Source organism: Pararge aegeria, chromosome 27 (assembly GCF_905163445.1).
Source record: "Pararge aegeria chromosome 27, ilParAegt1.1, whole genome shotgun sequence".
Lineage (NCBI taxonomy): Eukaryota > Metazoa > Arthropoda > Insecta > Lepidoptera > Nymphalidae > Pararge > Pararge aegeria.
This window is the reverse complement of record NC_053206.1, coordinates 6,043,902-6,067,946: the sequence shown is the minus strand read 5'-3', so window position 1 is coordinate 6,067,946 and position 24,045 is coordinate 6,043,902. Positions and strand designations below refer to the sequence as shown.

Genomic DNA, 24,045 nt, shown 5'->3' with positions numbered 1-24,045 from the left:
GTTTCATTGAAATCGGTCCAGTCGTTTCGGAGCCTATACGGAACATACCCACACACTTTCTCTTTTATATATATAGATATATAAATATATAACACACTTATATATAGAAGTAGATTTTAACACACAATATAAATGAAAGAATATAAATAATTGAGAACATTATGTAGAACTCATGCAGGATGCATTAAGTCACGATGTTTTCTTTCACCGTCGAAGCAAGTGATATTTTAACTGCTATAAACGCACGTCACTTTGAAAAGTTAGAGGTGTGTGCTGGGACTCGCACGCCGCCCCCGATAGTGAAGTCGAGCTCCCACCCACTGCGCTATCACCGCTTCAAGAACTAGGTAAAGGTCCTTAGATATATTTTTGTACATGAAAGGGTGTTAACGTAACATTGCATCGTTACTTTAGTTTAGTTATTTTTACATTAGTTACTCGCCTGTAACGTACAAAATGTTATTTTTAAATCATCCCTATCCCTACTAGTATTATAAATGTGAATGTAAGTTTGTTTGTTACGCTTTCACTCAAAAACACACACACACACACACACACATATTCTTGGAAGTGTTAGAAGTAATATAGGATACTTTTTATCCTGACATTAAGCTCGGTTCCTTTGGGAGAGGGCATGAGTATTTGACGATTTTACACCATCACTCCGACAAATTATAGCCGATTTGAATAATTATATTTGTACTAAAGAGGTTATAATATGTGTTAATTTTGCCCATACTGTGGTTGGAGATAGAGGACAGAACTCCTCAGCGGACAGCAGCAAACCCCTCATTTTTTTTAGATCTACAACTAAATTTAATGCAACATCCAAACACAAAATCAAACGCAGACGAAATCGCGGGCAACAGCTAGTTATATATAATTAATGTGTGTATACAAGGCGGAGCACAGCCCAGTGGGTACGAGCTCCACTTCACTTTTGGGGAGGCGAGTTCCAATCCCAGCTCGAACCTCACCTTTTCTAAGTTATGTGCGTTTTAGGTAATTAAAATATCACCTGCTTCAACGGTGAAGGAAAACATCGTGAGAAAACCTGCATGACTGAGAGGCTATGAAAGGTGTGTGGAGTCCACTAATCCAAAATACATATTCAAAAATGCTGTTAAAGCCCATTATCTTGAGCAATAAAGACGACAGTGATTCACTCTTACTCATATTTAAGTATGTTTTAGTATACATTAGTTTATTATTTCTTATATTTATTATTATTAGTATTTTATGTGTGTAATCTTGATAAGTGTTAGTGTGTAATTGTTCGTAAGTATGTATATAATAATAATACACCCCACCAATCGGTTTCCCTTGGCTTTCCTAATCCTAAGGTTTCCTGGAAGAGATCGCTACTAAGCGATAAGGCCGCCCTTCGTATCCTACTTTTGAAGTTTATTTTTGTTGTGTCCATTGTTTTTTTTCCCTATTTGTGGTGTACAAATAAAGTGTATAAATAAAAAAAAAAAAAAAAACCGCACTGGGCCAGCGTGGTGGACTGCGGCCTTAACCCCTTCTCATTGTGGGAGGAAACCCGTACTCTGTAGTCGACCGGTAATGGGTTAGTGTGATGACGATGATGACGATATGTTTCAGGTAACTCAACCGAGCGGTACGCGGCTAAGAACGTGTCGGATATCCTCAGAGCCATATACAGAATCAACGAGGCTCAGACCATATACAACGAAGACATTTTCGGCCCTGTGCAGAACGACACCATCATTATAGCAATACAAGTAAGTTTTCGAAGCTGTACTTCTTTTGGCGCGTTAGGGAAAAATTATCTGCACCGATTTAAACAATTTTTCCTGATGTCATCTGTCCACCTCGTTTGGGGCCGACCAACGCTGCGTTTACCGGTGCACCTTAAGACCCCAACGTCCACCGGTACTCCGATCTATGTGTTCGGTAGTATTGTAAAGCGGGAAGATATTTTTCGTTCGTTCGTTTGTTTGTAACGAATAGGCTACTTAAGTACTGGACCGATTTAAACCATTTTTCGCCAAAAGAAAGCTAAACTGTCACAAAGTAACAGGATATATATATATTTAATTGGGTATCCTTAAGAAAATTATAATAATGGAACCCAAAGTAGCAAAAAGTTGCCTAGCAAATTCATTACTAGGCGTGCGCTGATTAAACTATTGTTTATACGTAAAAATTATGTACTACATGATTGAAGTACTCATTATTACCCACAAAAAAGGTCTACGAGGAAGTATATCTAACTTTTTTTTATTGAAGTGATACTTCTTTTGGCGCGTTAGGGAAAAATGATCAGAGTAAATTCTTACGATGCGCGCGCACACCGTCACAAAAAACCGACACCCTGAAGTTAGCTCTAGTCAAGATATTAGTTTACAAAAAAAAAGTTTTGACAACCTTCACTTTCAATTGTCAAAGTATGCGGGCTCATTCCAAAATCTCAAATTTGAATGCGAGTTAAACTTGGTTGTACGATAATAAGATAACTAGATGATGCGTTATAATAAAACTTTCAATGTATTAAATACTAAATCTATTGTTAGTGTGGTTTTTTCAACAAACGTTAGAATAAGGCGAAAGATAACATTTTATCTTGTTACTCCAAAGAAGTATAACTTTTAACGCGTGACATAAGTACACACTCGTTTTTTTTCTATTATTAGTGTACTTAGTTTTTTCTACTCACATACCGTTATTAGCATGTTAGATTATAGGTATTTTTGTTTTCTCTGTTAAAATAGATAAATTGTATGTGGAGGAGAGCGGGGACTCAGAGACACGGGTTTTATTTTAAAAATTACATCCGGATTTCCAATACTATTGTAAACTGAATTTTTTTTTTTAATTCTTAATTTCAATAAATTTCAATTACATTTTCAAATTCAACGTTTAGTTTTTAGAATGTTTTATCGATAAAAACTTTGGTGTTGCCATCTTTCTTTTCGCCAGTAAAAATTCCTTGCCAGTGAGACCTGTCAGGCTTATCATCTTTGGCATCAGTCTCGTGTCCTGGGGCACTGTTAGTGGTCGCTTCTTCCTCTCCCATTTCTTCTCCCTCTCCTTTTGTTTCTCTATTTCTTCTCTCTCCAACTCTACCGGTTTCGACATCCAAATGTACTGTTGTGTTTCGGGTATGTTGCTTTGGAGTTTGAATTTTCTGGGCGTCTGGAAGATTGGGTTTATTTTAACCAATACTATAATATTATAAAGCGGATAGATACTTTATGTCGATATAATTAATACATAGATACATTTTTTTTTATTTTATTTGATATATATATTTTTTCTTTGATTTAGTTTCGTTTTCAATTATTATGTTATGTTATAGTGTAGTGTGTAGTGATGGCTCATAGATACCAATTAAATAAAAAATGTAAAAAAGATGATGCATCATAAAAGCAACAGAATGGCAGTTGCCGTGGGGTATGAACAGCTAGTCCCACACACTCTTTCGAAAGTGGCGTAAGTTTTTCTCTGCTTCCGAAAGAGTACTTGCGTAAACGCCGGAATATAAAAAAAAAACCGCGGAATGTTGCTAGCTCACTAACTTTTTCATTTTCCCCATTTCATGGTAAACGATATAAATAATAAATTAATAACGTTGTAGCCTTTTTGAGTTTAAATATTACTCTTTATAAACAAAAAGTGATATCTGCATATCGTCTGCGAAAGGTGCAGAACTCCTTTGTGGGGTTGTGTATACGCTTTTACAACATGATTCCTAAGGAAATTCTAGACCTACTGTTGCATGTATTTAAAAAATGTGTAAAAACACATCTAATACAGCGAGGTTACTATACATTTGATGAATTCCTTAAAGACAAGGTATATTGGAAGCAGCCAGCCAAACTCTCATCTACCGCAAGATTTCTATCTAAATGATTGTAAATGTTGATGTTGGAAAAGAGCAACTACTGAGTTTCTTGCCGGCTCTTCTCGGTAGAATCTGCTTTCCGAACCGGTGGTAGAGTCACTACAAACATACATACTTGACGTTTCAAAAGTGCTTATAAAGTAAGGCCTACTTGAAATAAATGAATTTAGAATTTTTTTTTGGTTGGAACATTAGAGTTAAAACAATTACTGTCAATTGCTAAATGCTATGAAGTGGCTAAACTGCCTGTTGGAGAAACACTACACTACTAAAGTGGAGTGGTTTTTGATGCTTCAATATTAGTCGTGTACACGGTTTCTGTGTGGGCGTTTTAGGTCAGATCGCCTGCGGCTGTTTTTTCATGCACACTACACGAAACTCCATCTACATGAAACATATATGTACTGTAGTGTGAAGCCATAATCCATACAGCTATATAGGTAGTCTGTACTTATAATAAAACTGTAACTAACTGACTAACTAACTGTCGAATTATTTACATTGAAAATTTCTAAAGGTTTTTTGAGAGTGCATCTATAATTGATACTGAAGCCAAAACTGTATTTTATTTTTTATTTTGGTCTGTCTAATAAATAAATAAATATACATCGCCATCTAGCCCCAAAGTAAGCGTAGCTTGTGTTATGGGTACTAAGATGACTTTTTAATATTTTTAATGAATAATGTTAATAAATACTTATAATATACAGATAAACGCCCAGACACTGAAGAACATTAGTGTTCTTCACACAAACATTTTCCAGTTGTGGGAATCGAACCCACGGCCTTGGGCTCAGAAAGCAGGCCGTTATATTTTATTTGTAGCATTAATAAATCTTTTTTTTTTTAAAAGACCTCAGACCTTAAATTACGCAGTAACCGAAAATTTATTGGTGATTCTAGTATAATTTATTGGGTGAATTGAAAATCGTTTTTACCAATTTATCATAGTTACATTTACGCACGCGCACGCACACACACACACACACACACACACACACACACACACAAACACACAAACGCGCGCGCGCGCACGTACACATACACACACACACACACAAACACACAAACGCGCGCGCGCGCGCACGTACACATACACACACAAATACACACACTCACACACACACGCACTGACACACACAAAATTCTGACATGGACACTTATGGCACGTACAAACACAACCACGAGTACTTGGGCAAACAAGTGATCTTAATTTCTAGTATTAAGCTATGTCATCGAGCGGGTTAGCCCTGTTTTCCGAGACACAGTCTCAACTAGTTCGGAGAACAGGTACACTTTTTATCTGTGTAAAATAAAACAAAATTTGTATATATGTTATGTGTTATGTTTAAGTACTTTTGATTCTGTTTTGTTATTCTTTATGACAATAAAGCATTTTTTCATTTTTTCATTTTCAGCTACGCATCGTATAACAAACAGGTCGAAATATCGACATATCGAATAATATTATCGTGGTACCCGTTGAACTATTGCCAGTTACAGTTTTATTATTAGTACAGACTACGTATAAAGCTGTATAACTTGTGGCTGTTTGTCCTACACACTACACTACATATATCTAATCTTTCATAAAGCTCCGAAAATACTTAGCTCTGGATCAAACTCGGTCTCCCGAGAGTGAGGCTTCCTAACCACTAGGTCATCACCGCTACAGTCCTCTGTGCTACCTCCATCTACTGTGAATCACCCTCCCAACCCATCTGTACATTTTCCTTCGTACACTTCATGTATCTTATGTTCACAATCACAATTTATGGTACATAAATAATAAATAAATAAATAAATACATTCCCTTACCATGTACTCTCGACACGTTTCAACTGGTTCCGGCGGCCGGTAGTGAGGCGTGCATGTGTCGTGTACCGCACGCTGCTGTATGCGCGCAATTTTCACTTTAGGAAAATCCGGTTTCTCGTACCAGACAAGATCCCAATGGTCCATTCTGATTGGCTCCGGCATGATCACCTCCATCCACCGTAGTATGTCGCATCTGAAAAAGAAAAAACAGTTTTTTTTTTTAACTGACAAACCTAATATTTTTTTTTCGAATGAGTTTTGAATCTTATTCCGTAGAATACTAAGCGCTTTTTCTTTAACCACCCGCAAATTTTTACTTTTAAATAATATGGTACATTTGTAAATCACTTTGTGGTTTTGTATCTACTCATTTTAAAATATGATTGTATGTATATTGTAGGAAAATGGCATAAAATCCTGCCCCTTTATGTGTTATACAAAAATTTTAGGGTATGCAGTGCTTTTGTGCATGTATGAAGTGCACGCCACTGGATTGTATTCTCGATGTAAGTGAACTATTGTGTTCTATTTGAGAAATAAATGTCTTTAAGCCGAGAATCAGAAAAGATTTGCACACTGTCGTTGACAGTAGATTGTGTAGAAATTATTGTAAAACAACTTATTCGAGATTCAAAATTCATTTATTTCAAGTAGGCCTTAATTAATAAGCAGTTTTGAAACGTCAAGTCAGTCTGTTTGTAGTGACTCTACCACCGGTTCGGAAGGCAGATTCCACTGAGAAGAGCCGGCAAGAAACTCAGCAGAAGGCTCTTTTCCAACATCTTTTTATAGTTAAACAATCTTAAAAATTTTCTGTTTTGTGAGAGATGAGAGCTGAGTGGCCTGCTTCCAAGCAGCCTTGTCGTTAAGGAATTCATCAATCGTGTAGTAACCACGATTTGTTAAATAAAAGAGTACACATGGGTTATCATCGTATAAGCATTTACATTGTGCAGATGTAATGTAAATTGTACCTATGTTTTATTGAACAATAAACAAAATATTATATATTATTATTAAAAATAATATTATTACATTTACTATCACCAAACTTTACATTAGAACAATACCGTTACATTCATTGGAAAATATATCTCATCTCCCTAGCCTGGCCAATAATTCTCCCCGTTTTTTTTTTTTTCGCCTGACAAGCATATTTCTTGCCTGCCAGACGTCCGTTCCGCAAAAAGTATTTAACCTCACGACCCTCCGATCTCCAATCCTTGTTTTTCATGATGGCGCTTCGGTGGTATTCGTAAAACTTCGTTATAGTTGTCACGTGGCGCCGCCGTTTCCGTTCGGAACAGCGGCAACCAGAAGTGCGACCACATAAATGTGTTTTAAAATATTGCTTAAATGTAGGTAAAGGCAGGTCTAATATTACCTACCTACCATATACTCATCCCCAGAAAGGATTTCAGTACTTTTCTCAGACGATATGCAGATATCACTAATTTATGTTCGTTTCTAGTAAGTCGACTGTTTATATGGACTGTTTGTTTATAATTACTTATGTTTTGTTTAATTAAGATTATATTATTATAAATATATTGCGAGGCTCCTTTAAGTATACCTATTTCTTTAAATTTGACACGAAGGGAAGGGATATTGCTACCCACAATTCTAGCAAATAAATGATTATTACTATCAACGGCGGATGCAGGGGGGGGTCATAGGGGTGTCATGACCCCCCTGAGCTTGTTGAACCCTTCACTCTTGCGGAGTTTTGCGTCATACCCCTCGACATACCTCTAACAGTTATGGCAAATCATTCACCACGGTTATGGAATATAAATAGGCTGCCTCATTCCGTGAGTGATAATTCTTCTCTGGATGTCTTCAAGAGAAGTTGGCATTATGTACGTGTATATGTACAAGTTATTTAGGTTAAGTTTTGCAAGTGTAAAATAAAGAATAAAAAATTTTAAGTACAGTACTTAGGTGCATTAATAAAATACCTACTTTTTATTTCTATCTATTGGCATCAAAATTAAATTATAAGTTCTCGACTTGACCACGACTATGTGACCCCCTCCTGGCGGCAAAGCTGGATCCGCCCTTGATTACTATCGAGATTGCCTCCCACGCCCGTGTACAAAATAAATATATATAGTGAGCCAAAACAACATCAAATACTTAGATACATAGAGAATAATACACTGAAATATATACATTACATAAATATATATTTGCACCGGGCAGAGGATTACACCCCGGTAGGGGTTTATTATTATTATAGTGGTAGACATTTGCCCGCATCTGGAACGACCTCTTAACCTCATAAGGGGGTGTTCATAAAATACGTGAGATGTTTAAGGGGGGGAGGGGGTCGAGTCAAACTCATCTAATCTTACGTTGGATAGAGGGGGGGTCTCGGCAAATAGCAAGCAATTTTTTTTCCTGATTGAAACAAAAAAATACCATACAACGCGTTAACGTAAAAAACCAAAATTTTGAAAATCTCTCGTGAGATTGGGGGATGGGTGGGGTTAAATAAAATCTCACGACATCTCACCAGGGGGGAGGGAGGTACAGACATTTTAAAAAAAACACCTCACGTAATTTATGGACGCCCCCTAAGTAGAAATAAGTTGAGAGAAAAAAAAAAAAACAAAAAAAAAACGATAGGAAAAAATTGTATACAACATGAAACGGCATTACGAAACACTGTTACAAAGGAGCATAAGTTTTTTTTTTAATTTTTTTTATTCCACTACAAGTTAGCCCTTGTCTGCAATCTCACCTGGTGATGCAGTCTAAGATGTTAGCGGGCCAACCTGTTGGAGTGTGATAGTGAAGTGGGAATATGTAAGTCATACACCCAAGCCCCAATCGGTTTTTTTATTTTTATTTTTTATTTTATTTATTTATTTATTACACAAACTACTAAAATTATTAATCTACGCATCCTGAAACTCACATGAGTTTATTTGGACGCTGCACATTCCTCTAAAATGTCATAAGTTTATAAGTTTATCATATATTAACAGTTAAATAGCAATACAGTATACAGCAGGTAGTACACTAATAAATCCAGTGTAGGTAATTCTGTACTGCGAGCCATCGCGTCGCTCAGTAGAAACGATTTCTACGCGACATCGCACCGGAACATTAAATCGCTTAGCGGCACGTCTTTGTTATGGTGGTAACCAGCCGCGGCCAAAGCCGGGGAGGCTTCAGACCAGACCAGAAAATTCAGATTTTACAGATTATAAATACTCAAATTCCCCCTTTAGCACTCACTGCACTCCTCTCAAATCTAGAATTGTCTTAGAAGTGACTGCGATTCACCTGGTCCAATTCTGCCTGACTCCCCAGCTCGGTCCAGTCCTAGACTTGAACCAGGTGCAATGCGTCAACGGCTTACGCGGTGGCAGGCCGATACTGCGGGCGAAACGTACAAACTCCACGTTGAATAGGCGACGCAATTTCGATGTTATCGTCTGAAAGATAGTGTCTATAATAATATAGAACTTCGACTGCACCGAATTACTTTACACCGGTTATTACCGGAAAACACGAATAAAATGACATTTTCTAAAAATAATCCTAGCTAGATCGATTTATCGATTGGCGCAGTGGGCAGCGACCCTGCTTTCTGATTCCAAGGCCGTGGGTTCGATTCCCACAACTGGAAAATGTTAGTGTGATGAACATAATTTTTTTCAGTGTCCGGGTGTTTACTATATATTATAAGTATTTATCTATTCACAAAAAAAATAAATTTAGTTTTCTTAGTATCCATAACACAAGCTACGCTTACTTTGGAACTAGATGGTGATGTGTGTATTGTCGGAGTATATTTATTTATTTATTATTTTTTATCGCCCCCGAAACTACAACTACTAATTTTTTTGAAAATCGTTGTAGCCGATTCCGAGATTCCAATTATATACAGTCAAACCTGGGTAAGTGAGAACTGGATAAGTGAGAAAACTCTATAAGTGAGAGCAATAGCCAGGACCCGTCATTTTAAGCTCCCAAAACCTCTATTAGCGAGAAACAGAAACCTTTGTAAGAGAGAGTCGTTTTTCCCTCACGGACCTCCGTAAGTGAGACTGCTACTTATCTATAACTCTATAAGCGACAGTCGAGCAAGCAATATTCGACAAAATTTATGAGTTAGAGAAAAACATTCAAAATACAAAAACAGAAACCCAAACGAAATTCACGAAAATAAAATTACATAGTGCATGAATATGTCTTGTTATTGCTGCTACCTCTATAAGAGAGAAACGCTACCCATGTACCTGCATTAGCGAGAAACTGGGGTTAGTGAGAAACCTCTATAAGGGAGAATGAGATTGTGCTCCCTTGAACTCTCGCTTATCCAGGTTTGACTGTATATATTATTATATATATACAAGAATTGCTCGTTTAAAGATATAAGATAAATAAATAAATCTGCCACCACCACGCGGCCTACCTGTATATGTCCAAAATCTCTGATGTTCAACTCGGCCAATTTAGACGGATCCTCGAGCGTTATCAACCGCTTGCCGTTTATGTGATTGCGTAGAATGCACGCCTGAAACAAAATAACTACGTATAGTCCATTTTATAGAATAGACTAGCATACCCAGTCCGCTTCGCCGGGCTAGATTTTGCTTTATTTTATTTAAACAATAAACTTACATGATTCAATTTTTAATTTAAGTCTAATATATTAAATCATTTATTTATCTCCGTATTCATTATCTTCTATTCTCTTTTCGAGCGGGTGAAGATCATTATTTACACCCATATACACCCAACAATAGAATATCATCATAGTAAATAAAAGCTGTATTTGACAGTTTGACAGTTCAAAAATAGGAGTGCTCCGATCGTGACCAAACTTTACAGGATCACTCGCCAGGTCAATCCGAAGATTCCCTGAAAGTTTCATTGAAATCGGTCCAGCCGTTTCGGAGCCTATACGGAACATACCTACACACTTTCTCTTTTATATATATAGATTACCCACCAACTCAATGTCATGAACATTTGTTATCTATCAAATACAATTTTAATTGTTTCTTGAAAACTATTTATGAATAAAATAAGAATAATTAGCGTATTTGTTAAAAATCCTAATCAATTTAAATAAATAAATAAATAAATATACTACGACAATATACACATCGCCACCTAGCCCCAAAGTAAGCATAGCCTGTGTTATGGGTACTAAGATGACTTATGAATAATTATATGAATAATATACATAAATACTTATAATATATAGATAAACACACCCAGACACTGAAAAAACATTCATGTTCATCACATAAACATTGTCCAGTTGTGGGAATCGAACCCACGGCCTTGGCTCAGAAAGCAGGGTTGCTGCCCACTGCGCCAATCGGCCGTCAAAATTTAATTAAATATCTGGCTGATATGAATTAATAGTTACCAAAAGTTTAATTATTTACCCACTTTATAAAATTACTGTAACTTTAGGAATTACTATCACCAAAGGTTTATCTGGCAGAGATCGCTTCAGCGATAAGACCGCGTTTGCACACCACACATTGAAATTTCTCCGTTGTGTACGCAGCGGCGTGCAAAGAGGGTATGCACAGGGGATGCAGATGATATAATATGAAGAAAGTCTCCAGTACGAGTTATAAAAAACTTAGGGATGGGCGTTGTGAGAGTTATAAAATGCCTACCTTTATGTATTTACTAGCGCAACTTCGTCTGCATCTAGAAAAAAAATCTAATTGCGGCGCTACCTACATGTTTTATTTTCAAACTATGTTATTCGCGCCCGTACGTGTTATTCTATATATAGGTAATTTTGGACCTACCAATCCATAAGTTTAAAGAATGTGCTAAAACACATTTATTACAGCGAGGTTATTATACAATTGATGAGTTTCTTAATGACAAGGTTGCTTGGAAGCATCCGGCTCCGCTTTCATCTCTCACAAGATAGAAAAATGAATGTTAAAATATAAAATGTAAATTTTTGATGTTGGAAAAGAGCAACTGCTGAGTTTCTTGCCGGCTTCTTCTCGGTAGAATCTGCTTTCCGAATCGGTGGTAGAGTCACTACACACGGACAGACTTGACGTTTCAAAAGTGCTTGTATTAGGCCTACTTGAAATAAATGAATTTTGAATTTTGAATTTGAATTTCTTGAATTTTTTTGAATTTTATACCCGTCGCAAGCGATAGGTTTAATTTGAATATTTTAAAACTGAATTTGCAGGTATATAATCAAACTTAACATTTATATTACTTTATTTCTTTCGCATTTATAATATTAGTATTTAGTAGGATGATACGCATGCATTCGATCGTTGTCCCATATGCCTCGCGACTTTCTGTTATCTGTAAAGAGTTATGTCCTTTATCTCCGATAATATCTATCAGATCTTCATTAAAATTAGACAGAACATGCTTGATAGTATACACTTTGAAATAAAAAAAGAATTATAAAAATTGGTCGAAATTTAACGGAGCTATAAAGTAAAATTGATAAAAAGTTTCATCCCATTTCCCGGAGGAAACTTATTGTTTATCGGGATAAAAAGTATCCTATATGTTGACCCGGTATATCAGCTACCACTATACCAAATTTTATATAAATCCGTTCAGTAGTTTTCACGTGATGCCCGGACAGACAGATAGACAAAAATTAAATAAAAATCTGTTTTGGACTCAGTGTCGATTATAAAGTCCCCCCCCCATCCCCCGGTCAAAATTTTCAAAATATATTAAATGTACAGAAATGTTCCAGTTACAGTTTTATTATAAGTATAGATAACTCGTACTGGAGGCAATAAAGAATTCGAACAACGAAACAAACCTTATACTGCGGGAACCCAACATCGTCTTCCATCCACCTCGCTACATCGTCTTCCGTCCAGTCGAAAGCTGCCGGTAAATCCAGTTTGTCCACCACTGCCGACGCCATTTCGTACAGGCTCACTGGTGATTTCTGACACGGATTTAGTTTTCTGTAACGGTTTGAAAATATTCGTGTTATTCGCGCTTCAAAATTCGCGTTTCGCAATTGTCCGTTTTTTTCTGAAAACCCCGTGTTTACAAACATTATACTTAGATAAGATGGACGCAGACGTCTGATCTGTATACATATCAACATCATCATATCAACCCATTACCGTGGGTCGGTGGTATTACCGGCCCATTACAGGGCAAGGGTCTCCTCCCACAATGAGAAGGGGTTAAGGCCGCAGTCCACCACGGCCTTGGCTCAGAAAGCAGGGTTGCTGCCCACTGCGCCAATCGGCCGTCAAAATTTAATAAAATATCTGGCTGATATGAATTAATAGTTACCAAAAGTTTAATTATTTACCCACTTTATAAAATTACTGTAACTTTAGGAATTACTATCACCAAAGGTTTATCTGGCAGAGATCGCTTCAGCGATAAGACCGCGTTTGCACACCACACATTGAAATTTCTTTGACATTGAAATTGAACATTATACTTAGATAAGATGGACGCAGACGTCTGATCTGTATACATATCAACATCATCATATCAACCCATTACCGTGGGTCGGTGGTATTACCGGCCCATTACAGGGCAAGGGTCTCCTCCCACAATGAGAAGGGGTTAAGGCCGCAGTCCACCACGCTGGCCTAGTGCGCATTGGTGGACTCCACACGCCTTAGAGAACAATACGAAAAACTCTCAGGCATGCAGGTTTCCTCACGATGTTTTCCTTCACCGATGGAGCAAGTGATATTTTATTTACTTAAATACAGATTGGCCCGCTTTTCGCGGACTATAGAAAATTAAAGTTATTTTCATAATAAATATACAGACCTACCTACTTGTTTTTATCATACGGATCCTCCTTCGGGAAGCAGGGGCATTCCAAGCAGGTCGTTTTGTCTGGGGTTATGAAAACCGGCAGCTTCTTTGGTGCGACGATAGATGGCGCCCGTTTTGGTATCACTAGCTTTTTTGGACGGCGACGTGGTTGCGACGTTTCCGGTTTCTTTACCTAGAAAGAATTCGAAAACGTGAAATAAATTACGTAGACCATTCTGGGACTTTAAGACTCCTCTCAAAAGTTGCATGCTTGCAAAGAAATATTAAATAAACTTCTATTAACTTAAAAAAAATAATTAAGTGGAATCGTTATTGAAACGCATTATTTAATATTAAGTAATATAGAGATTAATGACCCAGGCGGGCACTCACTCACCAAACAAAAACACACACACACACACGCACGCACGCACGCACGCACGCACGCACGCACGCACGCACGCACGCACGCACGCACGCACGCACGCACGCACGCACGCACGCACGCACGCACACGCCAACCACTATGCGCTTTAAATAAATTGTAATGTACTTTTTTAATTTTAATTTTTTTAGCTAACTTATCTTCTTCTATGTACGAGACACGTCTATTATTTCTAATGTCATCGCAAATTATTCTTTGTTTTTTATACCTACCCACGTTTTTATGTTTATTTCATGTTATTTAAGAGCGGTGTCTTCTGACACAGGGGTAGTAGTACTACCCTTAAAAGAAGGCTCCAGCCATGAGCGTGTACAGTAATTTTATTTATCCAAATAAACTATTTTTTTTTAAATTTTCTAATTTTAGTGTCGAGTTAGTCTTTCGTTTATGCATATCACATGCATAAATAAAAGAGCTATTTCAATACAAATCGATACGTAATTTAACGATCTCCCTGGCGCATCGGGGAGCGCTGTGTTTTTAAGTGGGAGATCCCAGGCTCTCCGATTTCTCTTGACCGGTCTTGTGGGCTTCGGCCGTGGCTAGTTACCACCCTACCGACAAAGACTGGGTTTTATATAATGGCGATACCTCTAGCAGGTTATCCCGTTGACATCTTAGACTGCATCATCTTTTCCAAGCAGCAGGGCTAGCATGGGCGGGGGACACTTCTCCACGGGGAAAGGATATAACGTTTATCCCCTCACGCATTTATATCCACCCCCCGAGCATGGGCACACGGGTGGACAATATATCCACGGTGGATATAATAGGGGAAAGACGAACCCCCGGTAAATGTCACAAATTAATTATTCTAATCTGTGCTCATGATTTTGACAAATAAATTTTTCGTTTTCTGTTTTGTTTTAGTTGTCTAAGTTTTTTATTGTTTTTTTTATCTATAAATGTTCCTCGTCTGCGGCTGTTTGTTTATATTATTTATTCTGGATTTTTCAAAGTGGTATAAAACCTACCTTTCGAGAAAATAAAATGAGTGCTAAAAAGTAAGTCTTCTATTATAAAGTGTTTGAAAAAGTGACTACCTATTGATTTAGAAGCGTACCTAATGAATTAATGTTTTACAGTGAAAGTAAACAGAGACGTTAATCATCAAGATCCAATCCTGTTTACATATCAAATTATTGATCTTGTACTATTTTATTTAAAGTTGTGCTTGCCTTTTTCTATGGCCCATTAGTTGACAAATTTGTGTTTATTCAGATCAAGAAGTAATAAAATACAATTGCAAATGTTGGTAGATTTCATGCCAACCCACAACCACCTTACCACTGGGGAATTCACAGGAACTCTTAGGAGCCAAAAGGGCAGACTCCCAGTGACAAATCTTGAATTAGTCATTACTGAAGGAGCATGGGCCAGACGGGACGGTCAATCAGTGGAAACAGTTAAGTCAATTTTGCGGTAAACTAAGCAAGTGCAAAAAATTTTAATTATTTATTAGTGTTGTTGGCATCAAACAAGTCTTGCATAATTTTTCTTTTATTTGCAGACGTGGCAGGACATTAAAAAAGCTGCAACAGCTCGGGGACGCAGCACCACGGGCAACATATACGTAGTATACATGTTGCTGTAAAGTCAACCAAGTGAAAAATTTATTTATTTTCCAGAGTATAGATGGAAGAATGCAGAATGCTCATTCATCACACAAAAATAAATTAAAAAGGATGAAAAGGTTAATTTAGAAATTTTATTAATTAAAATATGTATTTATAAATCTCTCTTTTTTGTCGAGCAACTGTTAACAATCTTGTTTGATCCATATTTGATGTCTGATGTCGTTCTTCGCTCGTATTTACAAAATTTACTGTCATTTGCTCCATTAGAGTTCTGAAATAAACAAATTATATTATTATATTATGCTCAATACTGTTGACCCCAATTAGTAGGGCAAATTGTATGTGAAAATGCAGGATCAATGATTTATAAGGAACCATTATTATAAGATATAATTTTATAATATTACCAAACATTAATGTGCCCAATAATAATAAGTTATGGGAACTTAAATATTATTTAAAGTATATATTTACAATACACGCCTATAATGATGCATAATATTATAAAGTGTTATGCAGGCATATATAAGTGGAGATGCTTTTTCGGGACTGTAATGAAGCACCCAGTCAATCCCCAAGCTGCGAAATGTGTCTTTGAGGTACCTATTGGCCCTTTCCACACAGTTTCTTACTTGGCAGTGCCAGTTTGTGTACTTCTCTGCAGAACTTTTTGGTGCAGCTTCTAAATCCGGAGTCATCATCCAAGGCTCTAGAGCATAGCCTGAGTCCCCAATAAAATTCTACTTTGTTATTTAAACATGTAAATTAATTCCTACTTGTTTTTCTTTTTCAGATTTTCTCCAAGATTTTAATAAAATGTTGAATAGAAATATATGCACAATCCTACATTGTAATTTGGACGTGATGATTAACCCATGCCCATGTTAAATAATTTATCAGACATTTATTTTTTTATTTTCTTATATTTCATTACTAAATACAGTATCTACTGCCAAGTTTTTGTACTAATTCCTCAAATAAACAATTTTATTATAATGAGACATTGTTTTTTGTATATTCATATAAATAATTTACCAGACTAGTCGTATACAACATATGCAGCAGAATCCTAGGCATGTAATTTCTAGGTAATTATGAGGAGTATAATATAATGATATAGGTAGGTGTGTAACTTTTTTGATTTGCATTGTTTCCCTTTTATACTAGTAAATGGCAACAATAAGTAAAGTTTTGAAAGTTTGCACATTTTATTTAAAACATACATAAGATGTAGTACTGTCCGATTCTACTTTCATACAGCTGTATCTTTTCATATTTTACTTTACAGTTAATAAATATGAATTGGTCATGGACACACACCACAATCTGTAAAACACATTTTAAAATTATTAACTTACTTGATTGTTTAAGTTTTTGATAAACTCTAGATCTAAATAATTTGTCTTTACCAGTTGAACATCTATCGTGGATCTCCAGAGTCTGTTCCCGGGAATAATATCTACTTTGGCATTAGTCTAAAATGAAATGAAAAATAATTAAAGTACCTAGCATTGAATATCTTTGCTATGTACTTATACTGAAGTACTAAGTACTGACTAATAATTTTATTATTAAAGTAAGTATATCTATATTTGATGAGGGGATGTCTGCCATTGCCAGACGGGTGATCAGTCCTATGTAAGGACCATTCCACCCTATTCCCCATGTTTGAGACACAGGTTTTACTGGTGTCCCGGCAGGGTCCCCCCTGAAACCTACCAGTCTCTGTGGTGAACCTAACAATATCCCCTAAGGTGAGGTTTGCTAGGTCTTCTTCACTTATTCTATCCTTACCTTGTAGTTCCCATCTTACCAACACGTACAAGGGGCACTCAGCTATAAAGTGAAAACTAGTTATCACATCACTGCACTTTGAACAGGATGGGATTTATATTTACTAATGAGAATTATTAGGAAGTAAGTACCTATATATACTCACATACTGACAATAGCTCCAGTAATTTGGGTCAGTTATTTGCTGACTGTTGTTTGAGCAACAGCCATGGTCTTGACCTGTCCCCGCTGATAACTACCGTCCGCTAATAGCCTTAAAGATGTGAGAACCTAGACAAAAAGTGATTAGCCATGCTTTTTTTTAAACCTACGTTCATATATAGATGATGTCTTTGCACAAGGTGATTTTAGGTACTTAATAACAACTTACTTTTATGTGCACTGGTAGTCCATCGACAGCATTTAGTGGTTAGTGCCTCTTTAAGGTCCTCGCACGAGTACAGCACACAATTTTTACCCATCCGAAACAAGTGTTGGAACTCTGCATCGGGAAATTCGAACGGATTACTGGCGTCACGTATAGATCGCCGGTGTAATTTTCGTTCAGATTTCTCCATTTCACTTGAATAATAAGAGCCCCAGAAACCACGAGACATGTTTTTTTCGACTTTAATTCTTTAACAGAATTTTAAACCCACGTCTAAGGACGGGGATAAAATTGTCTCTTTCAAATGTCAAAAAAGGATAGTCTTTCCCCTTTCATTTCTTCCCATGCTATGGGCGGGGGATATATATCCACGAGAAATGTCAAACGGGGATAAATTTATCCTCTCCCCTGTTGCCGTGCTCTGGCAAGGGGAAAAGATAATTATATCCCTTGATAGAGGATATAATCGGGGGATATAATTTATATCTCCTGCCCGTGCTAGCCCTGCAGGTGATATTGCAGCCAAGGGCTAACTTGTAGTGGAATAAAAAAAAACATAATGTTGTCACCAAAAGAACAGACATTTAAATCAATTAAATAAAAAAAACGGTTGTCTGTAAAGTCGGTTTACTGACGATAGTTGAACGTGACAACGTCATGTAAGGCTACTTGAATTTTCGTCAAAGATAAATGCCATTCTAAGCTAGATTACCAATACGAGATGATATGCAAATCTAGAAATTATAAAAGACCTTAGTCAACAATCCTTTTGATAAAAACAGTCATGGATTTGGAGTATTGATATTTGATAAGACGGCGCTGCCACGAAAGTTGAAAGGACTGGCGACTAAAGCGACGCGGGGAAAAAAAAAGAAAGAAGAGGGGAGAAAAAAAGATGGCGCGGGAAGCGACATCGGGCGTTTGAGATTATTTGGCGAGGTTTTAAAAGAGAAAAGGAAAAAGGCGTAATCGACAAAATTCGTAAAAAGGTGTATAATTCTGTAACTGGTGTTTTATTTGGACTGGAGTAATTTTTACAGTTGTAACCAAAAAAACAGACATTTAAATAAATTAATTAAAAACCTCACCGTTTTAATATCCTCTGCCGACATTGTAAAAAAAATAATATAATCTAAAACTTCAGAAGGCACATGGAGTAAAATTAAAAATACAATCCCACATTATTACTTTGTAAAGTGACATTTCGTTGACTCAAAAACATTTTGATAAAAAAGCCAGTGAAAAAGTATAGATTACCTAAAACCTTCTTTGTCTATATAAAATAAATAATATTCGCTATCTAGCCCCAAAGTAAGCGTAGCTTGTGTTATGGATACTAAAATGTGTAATGAATGACTCTTGTCCACAAGTACTTCTAAGTTTGATATAGAATATATAATAAAGAGTAGAACTAGAAATAGAAAATCTTTATTAGTAAACCTCAGTACAATAACTCTTTGGAATGCTAATATCTAAACTAAGGAATTTAGTGCTAAAAGTGAGTGTATTGATTTATTAAACGATACACTAGGAAAATTTTAAACTAAAATTATTAAAACGTTTGGCACTTCGCTAGAAGGTGACTCGTAATTTGATGATTAGGTACTCCAACTTTCTTCTTTCGTTTTCTCAGTTCCTTAAATATTAACATTGGTTATGTAAGTTTCTTTTTCTGTTTAAATTTTATTATTATACTAGCGTACCCAGTCCGCTTCGCCGGGCTAGATTTTGCTTTATTTTATTTAAACAATAAACTTACATCATTCAATTTTTAATTTAAGTCTCATAATATATTAAAACATTTATTTCTCTCCGTATTCATTCTCTTCTATTCTCTTCTCGAGCGGGTGAAGATCATTATCTAAACCCATGTACACACAACAATAGAATATCATCATAGTAAATAAAAGCTGTATTTGCTATATACCAGTTTGACAGTTCAAAAATTGGTGCTCCGATCGTCACCAAACTTTACAGGATTACTCCGGAGATTCCCTGAAAGTTTCATTGAAATCAGTCAAGCGGTTTCGGAGCCTATACGGAACATACCCACACACTTTCTCTTTTTTATATATATATATATATATATATATATATATATATATAGAAGAAGATTATATATATACATAACTTTTAATAATTCTTGTATTTAATAGAGTTATCGTACATTTAGTATGTACGATAACTCTATTTAATACCAGTGCATGATGTGTCTACCTATAACGCACGCACAGTTGAACTTCGAACACTTAGCTGTAATAAAGGTTATTGCCCACAGGTGCACACGCGCCTCACCTACCTCAGACACCTGATAGTGTCGCTAGCACAAGCGCGTGACATCGATAAAACCCTACTAATATTCTCGCACGACTACTACGATGAACAAATCAACAGTCTCGTTAGAAGCATCGATTTCACTAAGGTAAGACTTTTTTTTTTTTGACGTGACAACGTCTTTTAACTCGTTGGAGCCGGCTGCACGCACGAAAAAACATGACTCATGCGGCGTTACCTCGCTCTGAAGCGTTCCATTTAAGGCTTGAAGTGCGAGCGAGAGAAGCACAATCGGCCTTCGCGTTTGGCAGCGTTCGACATCTGTCTCACTCTTACTTGAGTGAGCGATGCGTCCGCGTGGACTACTGATATACAATAATATATGTACATGTTTTTATCAAGTATGAAGTGCATTGAAAAGTGAATGTAGTGTCAATTGTTTATAGCAACGACAATATCTTGACTGCCGATTGGCGCAGTGGGCAGCGTTACTGCTTTCTGACTCCATGGCCGTGGGTTCGATTCCCACAACTGGAAAATGTTTCTGCGATGAACATTAATGTTTTTCAGTGTCTGGATGTTTATCTGTATTTTATAAGTATTTATGTATATTATTCATCAGTCATCATAGTACCAATAAAACAAGCTACGCTTACTTTGGGGCGAGATGGCGATGTGTGTATTGTCGTAGATTTTTTTTTTTTCTTTTTTTTTGTATATAGAATAACAGATAAAATTAAATTTCTTCTACAGAGAGTGCTTTACGATCGAAAAATTTTTTTTCGCCTCATTTCGGCGGCTATTTTTATTATTATAGCCTTGTTAGTTCACGGAAACAAGATATTTTGCATACTATTGTCGAGATAATTTAATGGAGATTAATTCCATACTTTTAAAAAATTGATTTACTGCAATAGAATTGGAAAAAAACACCAAAATAGGTCAAAAAATTTTCCTGTCCGTCATGTGTGAAACCCGAAAACACTCTAAGTTGTGAAAAAATCCATTATTATTTGAGTTAAATAAAAAAAAAAAAATCTAATCGACGATTGTAGGTCACTGAATGCGAATGATTCATTAATTCAGTGTAGTTTAATTGCAATTAATAAAAAACGAAAACTGCAAGACTGTATATCTATATTTATCCATGTAAAATTAACATGGATGGTGATATATCTATCTATATCTATAGATATTATGTACATTTTATTCCACCAGGGGCGCCTGTGCATCACTTTCCTAGTACAGCTGTTTGAATTTTTTTTTTTATTTTTTTTTCCTCAATATTTGATAATTAAATGAGCATTATGAGTGGTGCACTTTTGGATTTTCCAAATTTTTTTCTTTATGTGGTGTACAAATAAAGTATACAACGTGTAGATGAAAACCGAAATAAAAATTCACAGGCTGCAGAGGAACATTATGTACTGTATCTGAGACTTATCTGTCAAACCGAAAACCTAATAGTTTTTGAGTAAACCACTGCCACAGTTTTTGCTGAAGGAAATCTATATGCAGCCCTAACATCACATGCGCGTGTCGGTCTTTTACCTTCAATAGGGCTGTCATAAATAAACACTAAGAGTGTTTTGAATTCGTTTGTATGGAAAAATAATATTTAATATTTTTACAGGGTGATTCCTTATGAAATATACTTACGCATCCTTCAATATTTCTTCGTTATTCTGTTACACGTTGTATGAAAAAAATAATATAAATTTACTTTACAGGTGATGCAAATTTTCTTCCCGTATTCAGTGCAAACTCATCCCGCGGAATTCCCCGGCATGGATCCCAACGATTGTCCGCGGGACGCCAAGTTGGAGCAGTAAGTATTATAATTTTATAATAATAATAAAAAATAATAAGGAGTATAGCGCGTATTGTGAGGAGGTTCCTCACTCTGGAGCCCTGACCACCGGTTGCTTGGGTATTCAAAAGCCCCGCAAGCGGAGGGTGGAAGTTTTTTTTTATAAATTTTTAATAGTGTCTTTTAATTTATTTTTAAGCATTGTTAATAATTAAAAAAAAAAAGAAAAATAATAAATGATAAAATCCTTTATTTCCATATACTATTGTTAATACAAGATTTTTAACTAAATGTTTATCAATTAATATTAACAATAATATAAACCTCCTGTCACGATGTTTGTCCGCGATGGACTCCTAAACTACTTAACCGATTTTAAATTAAATTGGCACACCGTGAGCAGTCTGCTCCAACTTAAGAGATAGGATAGCTTAGATCTTTAATTATAGTCGCAATTTTATTTTATTGCAAATTATTTGTCTATAATTAATTGACAGTCACATGTTATATATATATATATATATATATATATATATATACTAGTATACTCATTTAAGGCTTAGCAATACTGAATACTTTAAAAACAAAATCTAACGCAGACAAAGTCGCGGGCAACAGCTAGTTAACAATATGGCAAATGGCCGCAAAGTCAGCCTTATTGCTCTGCATTAGCAACAATGCTCAGCGCTGATTTTCAGTCTGCTCCAGTATCAGACTGAGCAAACGACCGCGTCGTATTATATATATATATAACTTAAAATCACGGGACGCCTGGCATATGTGAAACATCGAAATTGTTTTCTGTAAGTTATTGCAGATATTGCATACTGAAAAGATAAAGCATTAAAATTTTTTTTCACAAATAACAAAAAATACAACCAATTGGAGAACCACTCCTTTTTGTAAGTCGGTTAATAATGACTTTTTTATTACAAAATTAATATTCACTATAATTTTCTATCATTTATTGATTTTAATTTTTTTTTTTTTTTAATTCTCAACATTGCTTACAATACTTAACAAAAAACACTATTAAAAATTAATAAGAAAAAAACATCCACCCTCCGCTTGCGGGGCTTTTGAATGACCAAGCAACCGGCGGTCAGGGCTCCAGAGTGAGGAACCTCCTCACAATACGCGCCGTTTCAAGGACTACTGCGTTCTGTATCCGACCCTTGATCCAACAGCCAAGCGAAAGCTTCTTAAGATGTTGGTCGAAGCTTTTCGCGAGAAGACCATCGACTGAAACATTCATTTTTATTGTTACATACGAAATACAAATATTCAATCATTGCGTCGCCACGCCAACAATCAGGTTTACCCTCCTATAGATGTTTCACATCAAAAAAGACAGTTTCAACGTTTCACACATCCCAGGCATCAGAGAGTGCTTTACGATCGAAAAAATTTTTTCGCCTCATTTCGGCGGCTATTTTTATTATTATAGCCTTGTTAGTTCACGGAATCAAGATATTTTGCATACTATTGTCGAGATAATTTAATGGAGATTAATTCCATACTTTTAAAAAATTGATTTACTGCAATAGAATTGGAAAAAACACCAAAATAGGTCAAAAAAAATTCCTGTCCGTCATGTGTGAAACCCGAAAACACTCTAACTTGTGAAAAAAACCATTATTTGAGTTAAATTAAAAAAAAAAAATTCTAATCGACGATTGTAGGTCACTGAATGCGAATGATTAATTAATTCAGTGTAGTTTAATTGCAATTAATAAAAAACGAAAACTGCAAGACTGTATAGCTATATATATCCATGTAAAATTAACATGGATGGTGATATATCTATATCTATAGATATTATGTACATTTTATTCCACCAGGGGCGCCTGTGCATCACTTTTCTAGTACAGCTGTTTTAATTTTTTTTTTTTTTTCAATATTTGATAATTTAATGAGCATTGTGAGTCGTGCACTTTTGGATTTTTTTTTGTTCTCTCAATTAGAGCTTTCTCTAACCCCTTTCCAGAGCGATAAAGCTGAAGTGCAACAACGCTCTGCACCCGGATCTGCACGGCCACTACCGGGAGGCGAAGTACACGCAGACCAAGCACCACTGGTGGTGGAAGGCCAACAGGATATTCAACCAGCTGCAGTGCACGGCCGGCCACACAGGTGAGACAACTGCCCGCGCCACGTCCTCTAGCAAAACGTTAAAATGACATTTTGCCACGCCACGTCCTTTATCGTCACGTCTATTTAATTTAATTTATATTTTACGATAACGCACACATCGCCATCTAGCCCCAAAGTAAGATTTTTTAAATTTTTTTTTAAAAAAATAAATATTAAATATACTAAGACAAT

At 36.1% G+C, this 24,045-nt stretch overlaps 1 protein-coding gene across 3 annotated transcripts in view; it reads left to right on the top strand.

Annotated features, from left to right (window-relative positions):
- Positions 1–24,045, top strand: part of LOC120635695 (alpha-1,6-mannosyl-glycoprotein 2-beta-N-acetylglucosaminyltransferase) — a 68,330-nt gene that overhangs the window by 29,890 nt on the left and 14,395 nt on the right. For all 3 annotated transcript variants that reach the window (XM_039906807.1, XM_039906805.1, XM_039906806.1), the window contains 4 exons: positions 1,606–1,745; positions 19,915–20,058; positions 21,641–21,738; positions 23,708–23,853. In XM_039906807.1, coding sequence (XP_039762741.1) covers positions 1,606–1,745; positions 19,915–20,058; positions 21,641–21,738; positions 23,708–23,853 — 528 coding nt within the window. The remainder of the gene's footprint in view (positions 1–1,605; positions 1,746–19,914; positions 20,059–21,640; positions 21,739–23,707; positions 23,854–24,045) is intronic.